The following is an 18,910-nucleotide window of genomic DNA, read 5'->3' on the forward strand; positions in this document are numbered from 1 at the left end:
GTCTCTAATTTCAAGCTATTTCTCATCAAGTGAACATATTCATAAGAAAGGTAATCCCTAGCATTGAGCACACCACAGGAACGGAGAGAGGACGTGTCCCTCAGGCACTCACCTGCATGGCGCTCTTCCCCAGCTTGACCACCTCAAACAGCATCATGTTCTCCATGCCGTTCTCCTGGTGGTGGCCATTGATTCGCCCGGTACCACCACCCTTGACCCCACCTTTGCCCTTCTCACCAGGGCCTTTCTTCCCCTTCTTGGTGCTCTATGGGACACATGGAGGAGACAAGTGAGGACTGAGTATAGAACGCTCCTACCGCGACATGGAGAAAGGGCAAAGATTCTGGAGCCGTCAGCTTCGTACCTTTCCTTTTCCAGGGTTTGCATTCTTCCCATCGGGCTCTTCAAAGTCAGTGTCGGAGGAGAAGTGTGTGTCAGTTTCCCTGTTGATGAAGGAAAATCATGCGTATCATTAACCCCTCCAGTCATCCAATGTTCAAATGTTCAAATGCCATTCAGTTTCGCAATGCTCACGTCCACAGATCTGTATGTGTGAAAAAAATACTTACTGAGGAAAATGAAAATCTGTTTGCAATTCTGGTGCTGCTATCATTTCTTTAACATCTTCCGTACCACTTCTACTTAGTAAGGACTTTGACTCTTCATATGCCTGCCAGCAAAGAGGCCCGTTTCAGAAGACCTGCAACGCACCACAAGAGGAGAACATTGAGAAGGTTTAAGCCCAGGAAGATGTCAGCACTGCTAAGCAGATACTCAAGCGGTCATGCATTGCTGTTCACGTCAGACATCTTAACAGCTTGAGACCGAATGACATTCTGAGCCAGAACTGGATTCCGGGAATCAATACGAACCCTTTCAGATGAGTAATGGCTTCCCCCCTGACAAAATGTGCTTACACATATTTAAGTACTGCAAAAAAATATTCAACTCATTTCACAATATGCTAAAAAAAAATTACTCAAGTGTGAAAGCTGGTGGAAATCATGTGCAAATTACGCCAAGATGAAACGCACAAAAATGCCATGTTTTTTTCAAATAAATTAACAGAACTGGGTCACACAGACAGAATCAATACAGTGAGAAAATGCAAATACATAGAACATAACACAGCACAAAACCACTTGCAACAAGTTCTCTGGGATGTACGTTGTTTTGAAGAAAAGTGTCTGCTAAATGACTCAACGTGACCGTAAATGTAAACATCGTGTCTAAGACGATCCAAAAAGGTGACCGGACCTGAACTGTCACGCCCTGACAACTGAGCGGACCACATATTCGCAGAGGCGGTAACTGGTTTTGGCCATAGCAACAGGAACAACTGAATGAATGCCGCTCAAACAGGGCTTTTCGATTTCATTACCACCTTAACCGTAGTCACGTCAACAGAGAAGCCAGAAACCTTTTTTTTAAAACTGCCCAGGTAAACTTTGTTCATTTCAATAGCTTAATCTTCTTGGATGATGTGCAGAAAGGCTATTTCACATCAGCTGCCATTTGTATGTGTAAGAACCATATACGAGGGGCTCTGGGGCAGCCCTTGGCAAAATGCAAATGCACGTTTGATGGGATAGTGAGCGGAGCAGCAGCGCACAGCTGTGGTGGAAACACCAGCGTTGGCTGAGGTGCCGCCAAAGCGAGAGCAGCGCTGCGGCCACTAGGGGAGCAACATTGCACTCCTTTTGAGGCACTGCTCTCCGCCGTTAACCCACGAACATCCTGAAACACGTGGAAACCAGGTACTTCTCACAATGTTCGGAACACCTTCAATGGGTTCAAATTAAGTCAAAACCTCTATTTGAGCAAAAGGACAACTTAAAAAAAAAAAAAAAAAAAAAACGGGGTGATCAAAACACACTGAGGTCAAATGCAGGAATGTCTTAACTCGAGGCTGAGGGCTCGAGCTCAGCCTCAGCTCTTGACTGCTATTCCCACAGCATCTCCCTGGACAACATGTCACCTCTACAGGTAAGCCAGGGGTCAGGAATGTATCGCGATTTGTGTTCTACAGGCCCTAGGACAAAAGAGGAGCACCACTGGCTAGAGGAACGTGGATTTCGTGCAAGAGTATCAGAAAGGGCTTAAAGAACAGCAGACATCAATGTCCACCAACACTGACACTGGAAGAGAGCTGAGGCAGCGCCGCACGAGCCAGTCCATTCAGCCTGCATGTCGGTCGGTCGGTCCTGGCAATGGGGCAGCTTGACGTAACCTGCCCCTCAGAGTGTGTACGTGTGAGTGAGCGACAGAGAAACTGAACTCCGAGAGCCTCTGCGATCCTCCACCGCAGCGGACGTGTCACCGATGAGCAGCCTGAAGGTATTTCAGAACATCTCAAAAGCAGCAGAACCCAGGACGAATCAGCAGACTATCATGAACAACGTGCACCCTAAACAAACACGACAGCTACTTTATTATTTATAATCCCTGGAGGGAAATTCACATGCATGGCAGCTGAATATGTGACATGTAACAGCAAGGTGCACATGGACCCAAACAAAACTAATATTTTTCATACAGATTTCTATAACTGCAGATACTGCTGAACAAGGCAAACTAGTGATGTACAAATAGCTGAAATGTTTGGCTGTGGTTTTAAAAAAAAAAAAAAGGCAGTAGCACAACACACCACAGCAGCTCGGTACATGTGTGATTCTCAGCCACAGGAATGCGGTCTCTCTTTTGACGCACGGAGCTGGAGCGCATACGACTTCTTACACCATATTTACACACAGTCCAATAAGATATCGGCCAGAATCACGGAATCGGGCAGTACAGGAGTTCGACGGTTCAGAAAGGCACCGTCAGTCCACTCCGAACGACAGTCTGCTGGCGACAAACAAAAGACCACGTGACACCACGGCTCGGACGCAGGCCCTGAACACGGCATCCCCGTGATGGAGCGAACACGGCACCGCGCAAAGCGATGTTTCCCACAGCACCTCGGAAACCTCTGAGAAGAGCGATCGACTGATTCTCCGCTGCTTCGCAAAAGTGCCCTGAAAGCTGGTAAAACATTCGTCGCGAGTGAAACAACATTAAGAGAACAGTGTATTTTTCCAGGGATGTGACAGATGATCTAAAGCCGCATCCACTGAATGCTAACTTAGTTATACTTCCACACGGACGCAAATGCGGTTTTTAACAAAAAGTGAAAGTAACATTTTCACTCATCCACATGCATGTATGAAAAGGTAAAATTTATATATATTTGGTTTCAACTTTATATACAGGAGTACCTTCCCTTTTCAGCAATTCAAAATACATCGGTTAATGCTCAAATTAAACATTAGTAAGAATATAAGCATCCCTTATATCAGTACACAACTTGGACAAATAGTCTTACACTACGCAAAAGACCACAATGACACACACGTCATGCAATGCCTTATGAAACTGAAATAATGCATTTCACTGCATAACCAATATGCAAATATACGCAGAAATCATTCAGTAGTGGCTCACATATAAAGGTGCACAGAGGTGCAGGTGTAATACTGTACTACACATACTATATACACACACACACACACACACACAAAATAAAGCTTATAATGAGCCATGTTGCTTTGACCACTTTTTCTCCCACACAAAATTCTTATGCAATGAACAAACGCCGATAAAGTTCAGCGGATTTCGGATCTGCCAAAAACGTTCGAAGTTTGAATTTGAACTTTGTCACATCCCTATGTTCTACACTACCTGAGTATTGCCCTTGCCTGTTTGCTGCCTGCAAGCAATCTGAAGGCCAGTCTGAATAACTCTGCATTAAATTAAATATATAAACTGATTGTAGACTCACGTGTTAGATGTGGTATGGAGAAATTCCTGCACTAAGAATTCAAACGGGATGCAAATGTCCCCCATTTCTCTGCAACTCCCCCATACAAAAAAAAAAAAAAAACAGGAATGTTATAGGCAAAAGGAACACTATATATATATATATATATTTTTTTTTTTTTTTTTAATCACAAGAGGGGTTCCTTTTGCCTAAATATTGAAATTAACCTACAACAGTGTATCGTGAGGGGAAAAGAAACAGGGGTTCACAGCATCCAGCTCTTACTTTCTTTTCAATTTACTCATTTAGCAGGCGCTTTTCTCCAAAGCGACAAACATCTCAGAGAAAGGGGGCAGCTGGTACCACAGTTGCTAGAGCCACTCACCTTAAATCGTTCCAGTAAAATTACCCAGCTGTGTAAATGGGTAAATCATTGTAAGAAGGTCAACACTAAGTCGCTTTGGAGAAAAGCATCAAAAAAATAATAAGTCATGTATACGTAAGAAAAATACAAGTGCATTACAGCAATAGGAGACATGTGAATGCAGACATGTGAATCCAGAGTACAGTTCATTTGTCAATCTCCCATATGAATCTGTATACATCACACAAGTAGCGGCATTAAGGTTTATCCGTTATTCTACAGTTTCCAATAAAAAACAAGCATAAACATTGACATAATAATCATGCACCTGAGGGATCAGGGGAGAGGGAAGTTCAAAAGAGGTGAGTGTTGAGACCCGACTTAAATGTAGAGAAAGACTGAGCAGTTCTGAGCGAGTGGAAGGTCATTCCACCACATAGGAACCATAAGTCATTTGCTCACACGATGTACTGCGACTCCATTTGGTACGTTAAGTCTCACCCATCCTGTGACATCCAACAAGACCACGAGTAAAGCCGAAGCTTGCGAGCGTTGCACTGCGCTGCACATCAGTCCCATTGGGGTGTCCTGAGCCATTAATCAAGCGTGGCGCACCATTAAAATTAAAAGTTTCGTAGAAAGCTGCACGAACATGTTTCAGTCTTGGCTTCTCCACAAGTCGCCTTAGAAGCTGTTAACTCATCATACCAACGCTTGCATTGAATAGAATGTGCAAAATACGGTCACTACTCACTGTCCTCCACCTGTAAGGGCCCAGAAGGCACTCCTCATCTACAGTGTGTAACTAAAGGAAGTTGAACGGGGTCACAATTTTCACACTGACCCCTGCGACATAGAGGCCCAGTCCTCGATGTACTCTATCAAAACATTCACGTTTGGTTCTCCTCTTCATCATGGATGGGGGTTCTGTTTTCTCCTCTCCTCAACTGCCAGCTGCTTTAATTGCTCAGCTCTGGTATACCATCACCGTTCAGCATTCTGCATCATTTTACTAAAAGCACACTGTAAAAATAAACTGAAAATTAATTAATAATGTAAAACATGATGAAGCATAAGCGTAATTACTTAGAAGGAACTGAAATGCAAACAAAAGCCAAGCTACAACAATTTACATGACCATTTTTTCTGCAACAACAAACAGACGAATTCAAACTAAATAGGGAGTACGCTGGCTCCTTGTCTTACAAACATTCGACTTACAAATTTCCAAAGATGGAGACACCTAACAGCACTTCAAATGGCATTTCTTTTTACCATTTTGTTACTTAAAAAAATTCCGTATTGCAAAAAAGTAACCTGCATTTTCACGTTAAGCTGTTAGCCAGCAGTAAAACACACTCGGACAGAACACAACTGACTGGAGCGCGAGACTACCTTCATTCAACTCACTTCCACAGTGTTCACAATTTGTATCTGATGTTCCTGGGGGTTGGTGGTCAATGACAAAATTGCACGTATTTATCAGATGAATTAGTCAACCAGCATTTAAGATCGGTTTCTGGAGACATTTTTTATTTTCAATCATTTTAAATTAAATTTTCAATTAACATTTTTATTGTTTAGCTAAATAAAAATTTAAGTCTTAGAAGCATTTCTATTTAAGTATATCCAAGATTTCTGCATAACTTGGAAATCCACCAAACATTTTTTTTTTTTTTTAAACTTTGTATTGACTGTGTGCATAAAAATAAAGCTATAAGCGGCCTGACAGTGATGAACACAACACGCTTATGGGATCAAATTGTCAAAATTTAGAGGAAGGTTGCGGAAATGGCACGGCTTTATTTTCCGTATTTTTAAATTAATTTTAATCTAATTGGATCTTATGAGTTTTTTTAGAAAAAAATAAGTGTTAGATATACACTGCATCACACCACATGTTAGTAGGCTATAAGAGAGCACAGCAAAACTGCAGCTATTGATGATGGATGAATGGTTGAGCATGTTACCATTCTGTGAACAAATCAAGTTACGATATTTCCGGGCCCACTTGTACTCATACGTTTGGAATGTGTAGTCACTTGTGCCATACCAGTGTTTTTGTTACACAATTTGGATAAAATGGGATGGAAAAAATAAGAATACAATTTACATAATGCAAATTCTGTGCAACTGGAGAATAACAAAATCCCCTTCCAAAAATCTAAACTGACACCACACATTTTTGGCATTTCATGTTTAATTACAGTTGAACATGGTTGGCCATAGAGTTGAGTGTAAAGAAGCATTCTGTTGGGCCAAAATTAAGAACATAAAGCATCAGAACTGGAGCCGAATGATATAAAGCACTATGAGGAGTGGGGGGGAAGTCAAAACGGCAGGTTCTTTCACTATTTTTATGTACTTTCATCAATTTGCAAGTGACTTTTCATTTAGGTATTGTACCCACATCTTCTAATATTCAGACTGCGTTTTGTGCAGCCGATTACTGTATTTCATGTGCTCTCCCTTTAACCTCATTGTTTTCATCCAGCTGCAATCTTTATTATGCAACTCGACAATGTTTCATACTATTGCTTTAGAGCAAAACTGACAAACCGGCAAGAGTGCAAACAAGATGCCCGAGTATGCAATATAGATGCTCACCTTCAGGGCTGAAAGTCAAAATGAGATTCTCAGTGAGTGAAACCAGCCTACTGCTTTCTGCCAAAGCTTCATGTCAACAACAGCAGCGTATTCACCTTTTAAAAATACGAAGATCACGGCAGTGGCGATGAAGCCCACTGCGCTTACCGCGGATTCACAGGGGGCCTGGGCCTGGCCAGCTGCACAGGTGCGCAAATATTTTCTTGCGAGTTTGGCCTCGGGGGAATTTATCATTCAATCGTGCAGCGAAGAGCCCTACGTCGATGTCATCAGCCTGCTTTCCGCACCGAAACCGCCGGATTCTCAAACAGGCTTCAGAAATGTTTCAGCTCATTTTTAACCGTCCATACTATCTCAGAAATTCAGAAGGAGTAACTATAAAATAAGAGTACAAACTCAAAGTCACTAAAATCACCTCACAGATTAATAGCGCCTCTAAAAGCCTTAAAATCTCTCATTATTAAATGCAAGCGGTGACAAACACATATTTAGTAGCTAGAAGCCTGGATGCAGATTTGCTTATGCAAAGAAACTATTTTGTTGGCTAAGTGGACAACTTTCTTTCAAATTAGAGCCACCCAAATTTAGCTGATCATTTCATTTATTTATTTATTTATTTTTTTAAGACGCTGAGTAAAGAGCATGGGGGTGCAGTGGCGCAGCGGGTTTGGCCTGTGTCTTCTCTCTGATGGGTCTGTGGTTCGAGTCCCACTTGGGGTGCCTTGCGATGGACTGGCGTCCCGTCCTGGGTGTGTCCCCTCCTCCTCCAGCCCTGCGTTGCCGGGTTAGGCTCCGGCTCGCCGCGACCCTGCTTGGGACAAGTGGTTTCAGTCGATGTGTGCGTGTGTGTGAGTAAAGAGCACCTGAAACGTGCCTCACATCATTGCCACTTCGTTTTGATTACAACGTACCGGGTCAGATAACACTGGAGAAGCAATTTTTTCATTCATCCAGTAATATGACTTGCTGCTCAGGGATTTCATGGAACATGTTAAATTCCTTATTGCCAGTAGTAAGGGATGGCACAGGAACATCATTGTTTGTTTTGATGCCATTGCTGAACCGCTGCCTCACCCTTAGTAAATCAATGTCACCGTCAGGAGGGGTGTGTTACCAGGGTAAACCACACTAGCAGCTGACAGTACTAAACTGATCAAACTAAGAGCACATATCTGTTGCAACGACACTGTAAAATGTAACCAGCAGAAAGTAAATACATTTTTTCTGAACCACAAAAGAAATAGAAATGGTGTTATTTTTACTGATACAAGAATTAGGTCAGTAACACAAATGATTGCAATTCCTCACTCTTTATTTTAATATGATTTATATGGCTCTATTTAATCAATTAAGCAGTCAATCAGGACTAATTATAATGTGAGCATGTGAACAAATCCAGCATGCAGCAGCAGAGTACCAGCACCCATAAAACACACGAGCTCACTGTACAGCGCTTCTTTTGTGTATTGACATGTATCAATTAAGAATTAGTTTAGGCACCTGTGGGTCTAGAACCAGTGCACATTCAAACTGTTTGCCCAATACCAGGTATTGCAGCTAGAGGACTTCCAGAAACTATATTTTACATAAACCACAATAATTGAAAATAATGCTGTAAGCATCAAGAAGAAATACAACTCCGCCTAAAATGCAAACTGCCAATATAATAATAAGCCAAGTACATGTAGTACGTTTTCTATGGCCCTTAAACAAAAATCCAAGCCTCTTAGTAGGGAATGAGCATTTTCCAAACATTTCACATCCTCTTCTGCGGAAGGCAGGTCCACAGTCCAATTCACAAGAGCAGGTAACACACCTGTGACTGAGACGCTGCACAGAATTGGGTCTAAATTAAGGTGAAAAGGCACTTCTTTGCAAGGCTCCAACCAGCGACACAGGTTTACTCTGCAGCAGCTGGGAGCTCTTACTCTCACGCTGCCATCGATCACGAACATTCTCGAATCTCACCACAGAGTGCCTCTGCCACGTTTGAACAATAGACAACAAGCCTGGAATAACACTTGTCTAACACTCGCTGGCAGGATGATGAAAGGTCCCATGAAGCATCACTGTGCCGAGAAACAGAGGGAAGGTTTCTGAACACCAACAAAAGCTTCGGGTGTTTCATCCTGCATTATGTGGACTTCCGCCATTAGTGAAACAAAGCAATAAAGTGCCAATATCGGTAAACGAGGAAGTGATTAAATAAACAGGGTGAATGGATGAAGCGCGGCTGACCGGACTACTGCAGTATGTCATCTTACGCTAAATGTTTTTATCACGATGCTCAAGTGCCCGACGATACATTTCATAGTCATTCCATTACGTCTAATATTGATAAACACTTTTTTCTGCACACCCACGACAGTCTAATAACACAGATTCAGAACTACTGTAGAAGAGAAAAGGCTGGACGTATCAATAACTTATTTAGGAGACACTTTCTCCTAAGCGACAGGGTGAAAAGCCTATTTTACAGTTGGGCAATTTTGTGACTGGAGCAATTTTTAGGCTAAGTACCTTGCTCCAGGGTACTATCACCACAGGCGGTGGGATTTGAACCTGGTCCTTTACGAGCAAGGTGTCAGCTCTAACTACTACAGCACCTCCTAACAGGCGTGATGCATCCTGCAGTCGTCCGCAGCACTCGGAGTAGAGAAGGTACTTGCGCCGCTCACCTTTCGACACAAAAACCAGCCACGAATTAACTGAAAGGGGGGAAAAAAAGAAAAAAACAAGCATCTATACTTTGGTACCTCGATACTGCGATCGCAGGCCAGCGAATTGTCAATTTACACTGATACTGATTTTCACGCTAATCCATCGCCCTCTACATGTGTATGTTCCGTTAGGAAGAACTCGAGAGAAATAGGGTGATTTACAGCTCGGCTGGAACAACGAGGAGCAGCACAGAGAGGCCTGGTCTTCACTTGAACGTCTGCGCAACACCCAGTCACATTCCTGGCGCTTCCCACGTCAGGCTCGCGCTCCTGTGGGCTGACGACGGGGCCGCACCGATCAACAGATTAAACGTGTGCCCTGGTGACGCTCGCCACTTTTAAGCAAGGAAATGGCCTGAGGCGTTGCGCGACAGAGCAGCAGTAAGGAATGCGCAGCCCAGTCTTTGACACCATCTAGCTGTCCGCCTTGAGCTTGCGTGAGCGCCCTCATTCCCTCACGCTGGAACCGCGCGCGTTCCTTCGACTGTTACGAGTGGGGGTCAGTTCTAAACTGATTAATGCCACCTTTGTTGAACACACACAAAAAAAATATGCATCAGATGTCCAGTACAAATGTGACCAGAATAGTCACAAGTACCATAAAAAGCGGAATTATCGGTGCGGGTGCCGAGTGTGGTAGCCAATGCGGTGCGGATAGCTTCCCATTTTTTGGCGAGACAACTGGAGAGGATAAACCACTCATGATAGCACAGACAGTGTGAACGAAGCGGTAAAAAACCAAGCTTATGTACAAAACCCACAGCGTGACTTTATAAAAAAAAATTGCATTTTTTAAATCGGACGAGGAAACAAACAAGTCAGTTGGCCGGTGAATGATTAACATTAATAAACAAAGCTAATGAGAAGAGGTTTTCCAAACCAGTCGCACAGTTCTAAATGACCAAATATGAGGGAGGTGTAAAATGTGTTGTTCATCCGAAAGGAGATCCTCAGAAATGGGCCATTTGCGGCAGAGCACCTTTCACGAGGTGGCGGTCTCCAGAGAAAGGCAGGGACACATGGCACCCGCTGCATTCGCTCTCCGCCATCATGGTCACATGCACCTCGTGACATCACTGCCACCACACATACTCGAGCACTGCCATACAACTGTACCCATGTCAGGTGACCTCTGGACCACGATCCGTGCGGAGCTGCAGACGAGGCCCACGAGCGAAACAGAATTCAAAGAATTCCTAGCTAACGGCATCTGCGGCTTTTCCCGCAGGTCCCTAGTACGGGCCTGTGTGACACCAACACATGCATCTGTCAGCTGTAGTAGCCTTGAGCAAGGTACTAACCCCAAGTCGCTCCAGTGAAATTACCCAGCTGCAGAAATGGCTAACTGCAAGCTGCTCTGGAGAAGTGTCGGCTAAATGTACATTCAAGGAGTAGCAAGCTGCTAACAGGTGTTAAACCGCCCGCTGTCACATACCACAAGCGGGAACTGTTCCAGCACCAGTAAATCACCCATCACTGTGACAAGGGTGCGTGTCACCGCCAACAGTATGTACACGAGTCACCGGCACAGATCTAATCTCAGCATGAAGTAACTGGAAGTAAATAGAAATGTGACTCAATCGAAATCTTGCTTTAACCACCAACCATGGCTGGGTGCCACCATCCCTCAAAAAAAGTGACACATGATAACTGTCACATTACGGTGCTGTGCTCCTCAATGAACGCCGTTTTCACAATGCATGTTCCTTACATGGAGGGAAATGGGAAACACAGCAGCGCCAGTGCAGCCAGCCAGCGGTGACGGAAGGTCCCAGAGGGAAGCCATTAGCATAGATGTGCAACGTACGCCATTGACTGAGGAGTGAGAGATTTGGCAGCCGTCGCCTTTCCTAGAGGTTGACCTACACTGGAGAGCAAGCAACAACTTCAGGTCACACTTCTAATTCACAACATTTCCCATTATCCGGTTCATCATTTTCACGAAGGCTGGTCATTTTGCGTCTTGTTCAACTTTTGCAGAAAATGACAGCTGTCACACATCTGGATTTCTAAGACGGCGCAGTAGAACTGGCATTTTACCACAAATACTGCAGGTGGAACCGAAAAGTGGAACGAGGCAAACGGAAGAGAGCAGCCATGCGGTCTCTATTAAAAGCATCACAGAGCAGGAAGGCCTCATCGCCAAGCAGAGCTTTAACGCAAAGCTACTCCAGGGTTACAGTGTGCACAAGGTGAGAGCAAAATGTGTCAAGATACAGAACAATGAACAAAAATTTAACGCTGAACGAATTAAGTTTGTCTATCTGTGCGTTACATCATCATCATTTGTTACAAACTGCTGCTTATGAATCTGATCACATTCACTGACCCGAAGTGACCCAAAAGCTGCATTACTCTGAGGAAGTACCGTTCTCAAAGTTACAACAGGCCATCCTTACAATTATTTACCCATTTACACGGCTGGGTAATATTACTGCAGCCGTACAACGCAAGTACCTTGCTAGAGGGTACTATAGCTGGGGGTGGGATTCGAACCTCCAACCACTATGCTACCAGCTGCACCTGCCTGGTTTAATCTTTGAAAAAAAGTCATAGCATTTTTATTCACTTTGGTCAAGACATCTTTACAAAACTCAACATTTCTTTAATTTATACAACTGGGTGTTTTAATTATTCTAATTGGCTACAGGTTCTTCAAAAAGAAAAATTCAGTTATTTGACTCTCTTTTTGTCTATTGCATGACTGCATGCAAATGCTGCTTATATAAGCAATTATTCCAAAAAGTCCCTCATTTTTCTTTTCTTGAAAGAAGGATCCCAAAGCATTGGTTTTAGCTTCATACTATTTCCCTGAGCACATTTTACCATCTTCTGCTCTTTTCTTTTCTCAGCTACACCGAAACAGAGAAAGAGCAAACCTATTGCAATGGTGTGGTGGTAATTTACCAGCTATGATCCATAGTCATGCTTCAAATCTGTTAACAGCATGATTTAATCCTATTAATTCATAAATCCCATTTACTCATATATTCACAATGCTGTTATGATCCATGTAGTACCACGATGGTTTGTCTTATAACAGCAAGCTTATTGCTAGCTCTGCTTCCCACTGCTTCTCTCTCCACACAGTCACATAATCCTGGTTCATATAAGAACAGCCAAAATGAGACTTCTGTATAAACCCAATCTCACAGAGGACAGATCTGACAATTCCACCTTTGTGACATGTTTTATTGTCAGACTGTCAGGTATAGAGCTTTTTTCACCACTTATGTTTTAACACACCATACACATCACAAACACTAGGGCTTTGCAACACACACCGACAGGCTGGATATTCAAGGTGCAATATGGGAGGGGGGAGGACTTGATAGACATTTATAGGTATGAAGCATTTCAAACAGTCCTATTAACAAGAGTGCCAGGAATTTGCAACTGTCCGTTCTTATGGAGTAGTGAAAAGTGTCGAAGTAGCAGTGAGCACTAAATATTTTCAAAGTTAAACCTTTTACATTCTTTGCTTGTATGTCAACAGTTAACATGTACTGTCAGTAGAGCTGCTGATGAGTGCAGACTGAGCTGCTCTGTGGAAGTGACTATTGTTGTATAATGTGTAGGATGCTGGAAAGAACACGACTTCAAAAAAATCCTTTAATTGTAAATATCGGAAGCTGTTGTAGGACTTTGTGGACAGCAGTTTTACAAGTGGACTAATGAGTAGCTCTTATTTAACTTATGTAAAATGTAAATAGTGACGTTTCACATGGATAGACAATGAAATTTGACTAATAAAATATAAATTAAATCCACATGTTCACAAAGTAATGTTTCACTTGTTTACTCTATTTGGGAATATTTATTTTCTGAGGGTTGGAATGCAGTTTTGAGGGCTGGTGGCATCACGGTCTTTTTCCACTTTTTCCCAAAAATTATAGAATAACTGCAACACAGGAGCACAAAATCAAATTGTGGAACATTGTCTTAGCAGATGTGTTGTTGCACAGCACTACGAACAACTTGCAATTAATTCAACATTGCAAGAAAAATTTCACATTTTATGTAAAATTAATCTTCTTACCCAAGAGGAATAAAACTAGTAATCGTACTAATTTGACAAATGAAGGAACACAAATTAAAACTTCATTGGTGTTTTTTATATGAAGCCCCTTTCATTACAGCTAAACATTTTCCTGATTAATGTCAATCTCTAACACTTACTGACAACAGGAACCCTACAATCCTGCAGAAACTGACAAACTCATGAACCTCCCAATTTGAGAATTATATTTAACACTAATGATATGGTGGCATCGTCTCAAGGTGTTCGAAGTCAAAGAGCACTGCAGCTCAGAAATGCAAGTAGTTAAAGGGAGAAGGTTCATCTAACTACAACACAAAACATTATACCTGCCAGTTTTGGAACATGTTTGTTGCTGTTATGCAACAAACTATCGTGGCAGGCCTTAAAAGACGTACACAACCGACTATAGAAATGAGGGGATGCAGGTCAACGATACTGCACTACTTCAGAATTAATCTACTCCATTGTTACAAATGACAGTTGAATGTATACAAACCCAAAGGCTACCCTGCCTGCTTGCCTGAATCATAGTACTACTGTACCTTGCACTGTTTACCACAAGAAAAAGGACCAGAGGGCTGACAGGGACTCAGATTGCGTAGATGATGCATGCACACAGTCAATAGTCTCATGAGATCAAGAGACATGAGGAGGTAAATCTTCAGTACAGTGTTTGCTTTATTCATTAAATTGGTAAGTCACTGAAACATTTAATTCTTCATATGTTCAGTGTAATGAAGAAACAGTGCTGCAGTATAACGAAACAAGATACAACTGTCAGAGTAAAAGGTAGCAGATGGTTCTGTGGATATCTCCCAAACATCACTAATCAAAATCCATTCAAGATGCCTTGGTCAATGTGTAAAATTGAAAGCTATTCAATTTCCAATACAATTATCTGCTAACCAAATAAATGTCATGTTACATCACAAACACCAAGTTTTCAAGTGATAAAGCTGATTACAACACTGTTCACTATTTAAACAAATGGGATATTTCAAAGCAAAACGCAGTGCACATAGTAGCAGAACACAAAAGTGCATTCCCAAAACCTGTGCCAGAATAAGCAACTCTGCCTTTTATTTTAAACAAAAAACATTTCCAGGATCTCCCTTTTCAGTGCGTTAGAAATGCCAAGAAATTAATGAAGGGACAGACCTGCAGACCAGACCGTGAGGATTATATTCTCATGAGTAGAGATGCTGCAGTCCTTTAGAGTACCATTATTTCAGTGTTACACAGAGAAGGCCTACATGGGTACCACTCTTAACATTCCATGGAAACACAGAAGTCTGGCAGCACATTTCACACACTGCTAGCTAGCCATCTCTCACATAATGAATTCATTGTACTAAATGACTAAGAAAGTGATTTTAATAAATATGATTTTTAGTACAGGACATTAACAAAGGGCTAATATTGTTTGTACAATGTTCCATGAAAGATTTTATACAGAATAAAAAAAGTGTATTCTGAATACAATGGGTTCATTTCTGTAAGAAGGTGAATAGTAAGCCATACATATTCAATGCAAAACACAACAGGACAATACAGAGCATTACAATAAGACAAACAGAAAACGTATTTTAGCTGGGTACTTCATATTTAGCAATGTGTTAATTTGTAATTTAAACCACACGGAATTTAATTTCTCCAATTAATATTTTTCTTTGTCCTGAAAGTAACGTGATACACTGATCTGTCACTACAAAAACAAATGGTCTTCAAATATGTAAGATGCAAAAAAAGTAACTCGCAGTCAAATTTCTTCCTTTCAGTGTTTCCAATTACTAAACCACAAAAACAAAACTTGTAAATATGAAACATGAAATCTAAATTGTCTTTCACAGCCATTACTGACAGCAACAACGAAAGAGGACACTGTCAGTATGGTTTATGCAAGTATGGAGACCTGTTTTTGTGCATTTCAAATACCAACTTCTGAGTTCTTCTAATGATTACCAGACAGATATTTTATTCAAATATTAAAAAAATAAGCATTTTGAAAACCAATTACAGGACTTCAACAACCTTTATACTGATTTGGATGAGAAATACTATACATAGCATGGTCACACCACAATACATTTGCTCTAAGTTGTCCATCGCGTTTCTGTAAACAATGGGCGTCAACATCCGCGAGAACAGAGGAGGACATTATTACACAAAGGTGGAGGGAAATCTGTTGGATCTACAACTGGGGAGGGGGCGGGCTCTACTGTACATCCGCGAGTCCGTCACGTCTGTCTTGGGCTGCTCATTGGTCCCACTACCCTCGTTTGTAAGAGACTTCTACCAAATCAGGAGGGGAGTACTTGCCTTCCAACGCCTTATTAGGAAGCACCCCATCCCTCCCTGCTCCTTCGGCTTAACCAATCGCAGGACACTTAACATCCACAGACATAAACAAGACAAAACAGCCGGAGCCGAAAACACAGCCATAGCTGTTGAAGTGACGCATTTTTAATAGAAAATTTAAACTGTGCATTTCCACATCGAGCGGCATAATATTACGAACTGCGAGCATTATGGAAATTAAAACTAAGAGAAGATCCAAAAAAGAGAAGACGCACCAATGATGTGTGTGAAAATACATGCGGTGTATGAAAAACACCGGTTATGGAAGTTGGTGTAGCGCCAAAGAGGCCGTTTCCATTAAAGCGGAGCGTTTCCAGGCGTCCACAGGGTGTGGCTACAGCAGCACTGAGAGCGCGAGCGCACGCAGAGCACGTCACCGTGCGTCACCGAGCGAACGCAACACTCACTGTACTTACAAAAGAATTACAGTATGACAATGACACCAAACCATAGATGTGCAGTGTAACAGCCATGTGTTTCCCACTTCTTGTTGTCAAGTCGACAAACTTCACAACACAGACCCGCGCACACATACAGAGGTTAAAAATCTCTCTCAATAAAAGAGTTTCGTATACACCGCACTCTCTGTCACTGGAATAATGATTTCCCAGAAACTAAGTGTGTGTATACGCAAAACGTACAAGTGCACAAATACATTACTGGGACGGGTAGTTATCAAATTGAGCCTTTTTTACGGCGGCATGAACCACACACACATTGTACGACGTCATTGTATGTTGCACGAATAAAAGCAGTTTAGGCAGTCGCATACACATACAATGAGAAAAGCGGGCTAGATTTTAATTTCTATATGACAGCTACAATTTCATAACACGAAGATAAAACATGTTACACGACAGTGCCTAGGCACACCAGGTCCAATGACAAGATAGACAACGATCTGAAAGTGGCGCCAAAAATCTTGATCATGCCTTTGCCCTTTTGTAAAATATTCTGATGGGTTTTATTTTTAACACGACATGATCATGCACGCGTAGGAATAACAGGGATTGGACGAGTTTTCATTGTTTTGCAACAAAACAGTCGAAATAGTCGTGCAACCTTTTTGTCGAATAAGATTAATATCAAATAGCGCAGCGAGGACCGCGGGCCTAAAAAACCGCGGACGCAGGGCTGCTAACTTATTTAGACTACAGACAGAGCAGCTCAGTTTCAACTGTTTCGCTCTTATAACACGTCCACACAGCGCGCAGTTTACCCGCTATGACATGACTGTAACACGCAGTTACAGTGAAGGTAACGCAACTATGATGTACGTCCGTATCACCGGCTCGTCCCGCGTACCGCGGTTAGCAGCTAGTTCGGCTACTTAACCTAACTTAGCCGAACTAGCTATGAAACGCATGTGCAGTAACAGTTTGACAAGCTAATCGTATCTCCGAAGCAAAAGTGAACAGCTCAACAGCGCAGAAATGAGGTTGGAAAAGCAGCATGGCCACGGCAGGTTACAGTTGGTTACTCAGCCATAGCGACCGTTCCGATCTGCAATGAAAACAAGCCGTTCGTATCCGAACAAGAAGAGCCCGAGCTATCCCCGCTGTGCCGCCGCCGCCGCCGTACTCACAGGCTCACGGCAACACGTTTCACCTGTACCCGCAGGGCCCCTCGCTCGATGCAATTTCACTGTTCATCTGCTCAAAAGTGCAACAAAAACAAACGGAGGGAAAAGGATTCTCCATTTTGAAGCGTGCAGCAGCAGCTGTTCTCGGGTTCTCCATCTTGGCTCTGCTGGAAACGCTGTTATTTCCTTTCCTCTCTTCCAAGCGGCACTGAAACGTTTCAACGCGTCACTACAAAAACGCCAAAGTAAGTGCCTTTCAATGGCGCGGAGCCGGCGCCTGACAGGAAAATGTACCGCAGCCCGAAGTCCATTTTTAGGAAACGTCTCGTCCTCCTGTCCTCCATCTTGCCTTGGCTTGGACCGAGTTCCTGCAACTCCGCGCCTCTCACCGCTTCACAAGCTTCCGACACTGTCGCGGCACAACAATTTGGATTCTTTATTGAAATTAATAGCTCCCAGGGAGCCGCCACTTCTGGAACAATTCTAATTATTCGCCTTTTTATTACAGAAATAAACCACCACGTCCCCCGTGACTGAGGGACTCGCGGCCAGCTGGCGGAGCGTAATCGCGCCTTTGCCCCTTCCAGACTTCCTCCCCTCACAGCGAGCGGCGAGCCTCCGACAAGCAGCCCGGCGCGCGCTGCGCGCCGCCCGCCGCCAACAAAACACACACTAACAAACTTCCAGAACCTTCCGCCATTTTATAACTTACCTCGCCGTCGAAATGCACACGGCGTGCTCGCTGTCCTCTTATTTAAATATATATATATATATACACATGTACTTCAGCGCCAGATTTTGCGATTCTTGGGCGCGATTTGATAGAAGAGTTTGAAAGTGGCGGTCAGAGGCGGTTTTGGACTCCCTTTAGCCCGCTCGTTCCGTTCGGTTTGTTGTTTCGATGATTTGAGGAGAAGGGAGCCGCGCGCCGCAGAGGCGCCACCTGGCGGCCAGAAGGAACGCGGCGCGAGAGCTGGTGACTGTGCGCCATCTAGAGTAGACACGTGGTCGGAGCGCGCGTGCGGTGCGCCACGGATTAATCTCAGCCATGTTGGAGGCCCTGCAGCCTAGATCTACGGTTCAATGCATTAAGCGCAGCACCATGGTGCTCCTACAAGCACGTTGTTTCTTTATATTTTACTGTCTTCTCCAAGTATTTAAAATTAGAAGCACGAAAGCTGTTGTTTGCCCAGTCGGTTTCCTTCCCCCTGTCCTGGAGAAGGTTGCAGACCGGCCCAATCCTTCCTTTCCCCATGGTCTCCAGCTCCTCTTGAGGGATCCACAGCAGTTCTAAGGTCATAATATCTCCAGTGTGTCCTGGGTCTGCCCCGAGGTCTCCTCCCAGGGGGACGTGTCTGGTATAACTGGAGCAGCAGGAGCATTTTATGGGGTATTTCACCACGCCACCTCAAGTGATTCCTGTTGAGCTGGATGAGAA

The 18,910-nt window shown here is 43.2% G+C and overlaps 1 protein-coding gene across 3 annotated transcripts in view; it reads right to left on the minus strand.

Annotated features, from left to right (window-relative positions):
* Window positions 1-18,401, minus strand: part of stag2b (STAG2 cohesin complex component b) — a 33,663-nt gene extending 15,262 nt beyond the window's left edge. Inside the window, exons 1-4 of one of the 3 annotated variants that reach the window (XM_018737279.2) lie at window positions 18,185-18,401; window positions 570-700; window positions 365-443; window positions 113-265 (exon numbers count right to left, since the gene is read on the minus strand). In XM_018737279.2, coding sequence (XP_018592795.2) covers window positions 113-265; window positions 365-443; window positions 570-613 — 276 coding nt within the window. In that variant the 5' untranslated portion in view covers window positions 614-700; window positions 18,185-18,401. The other 2 variants (XM_018737282.2, XM_018737280.2) reach the window with 2 other exon arrangements.
* Between the last annotated feature and the right edge of the window lie 509 nt (window positions 18,402-18,910).

The sequence above is a fragment of the Scleropages formosus genome, chromosome 13 (assembly GCF_900964775.1).
Source record: "Scleropages formosus chromosome 13, fSclFor1.1, whole genome shotgun sequence".
Taxonomy (NCBI): domain Eukaryota; kingdom Metazoa; phylum Chordata; class Actinopteri; order Osteoglossiformes; family Osteoglossidae; genus Scleropages; species Scleropages formosus.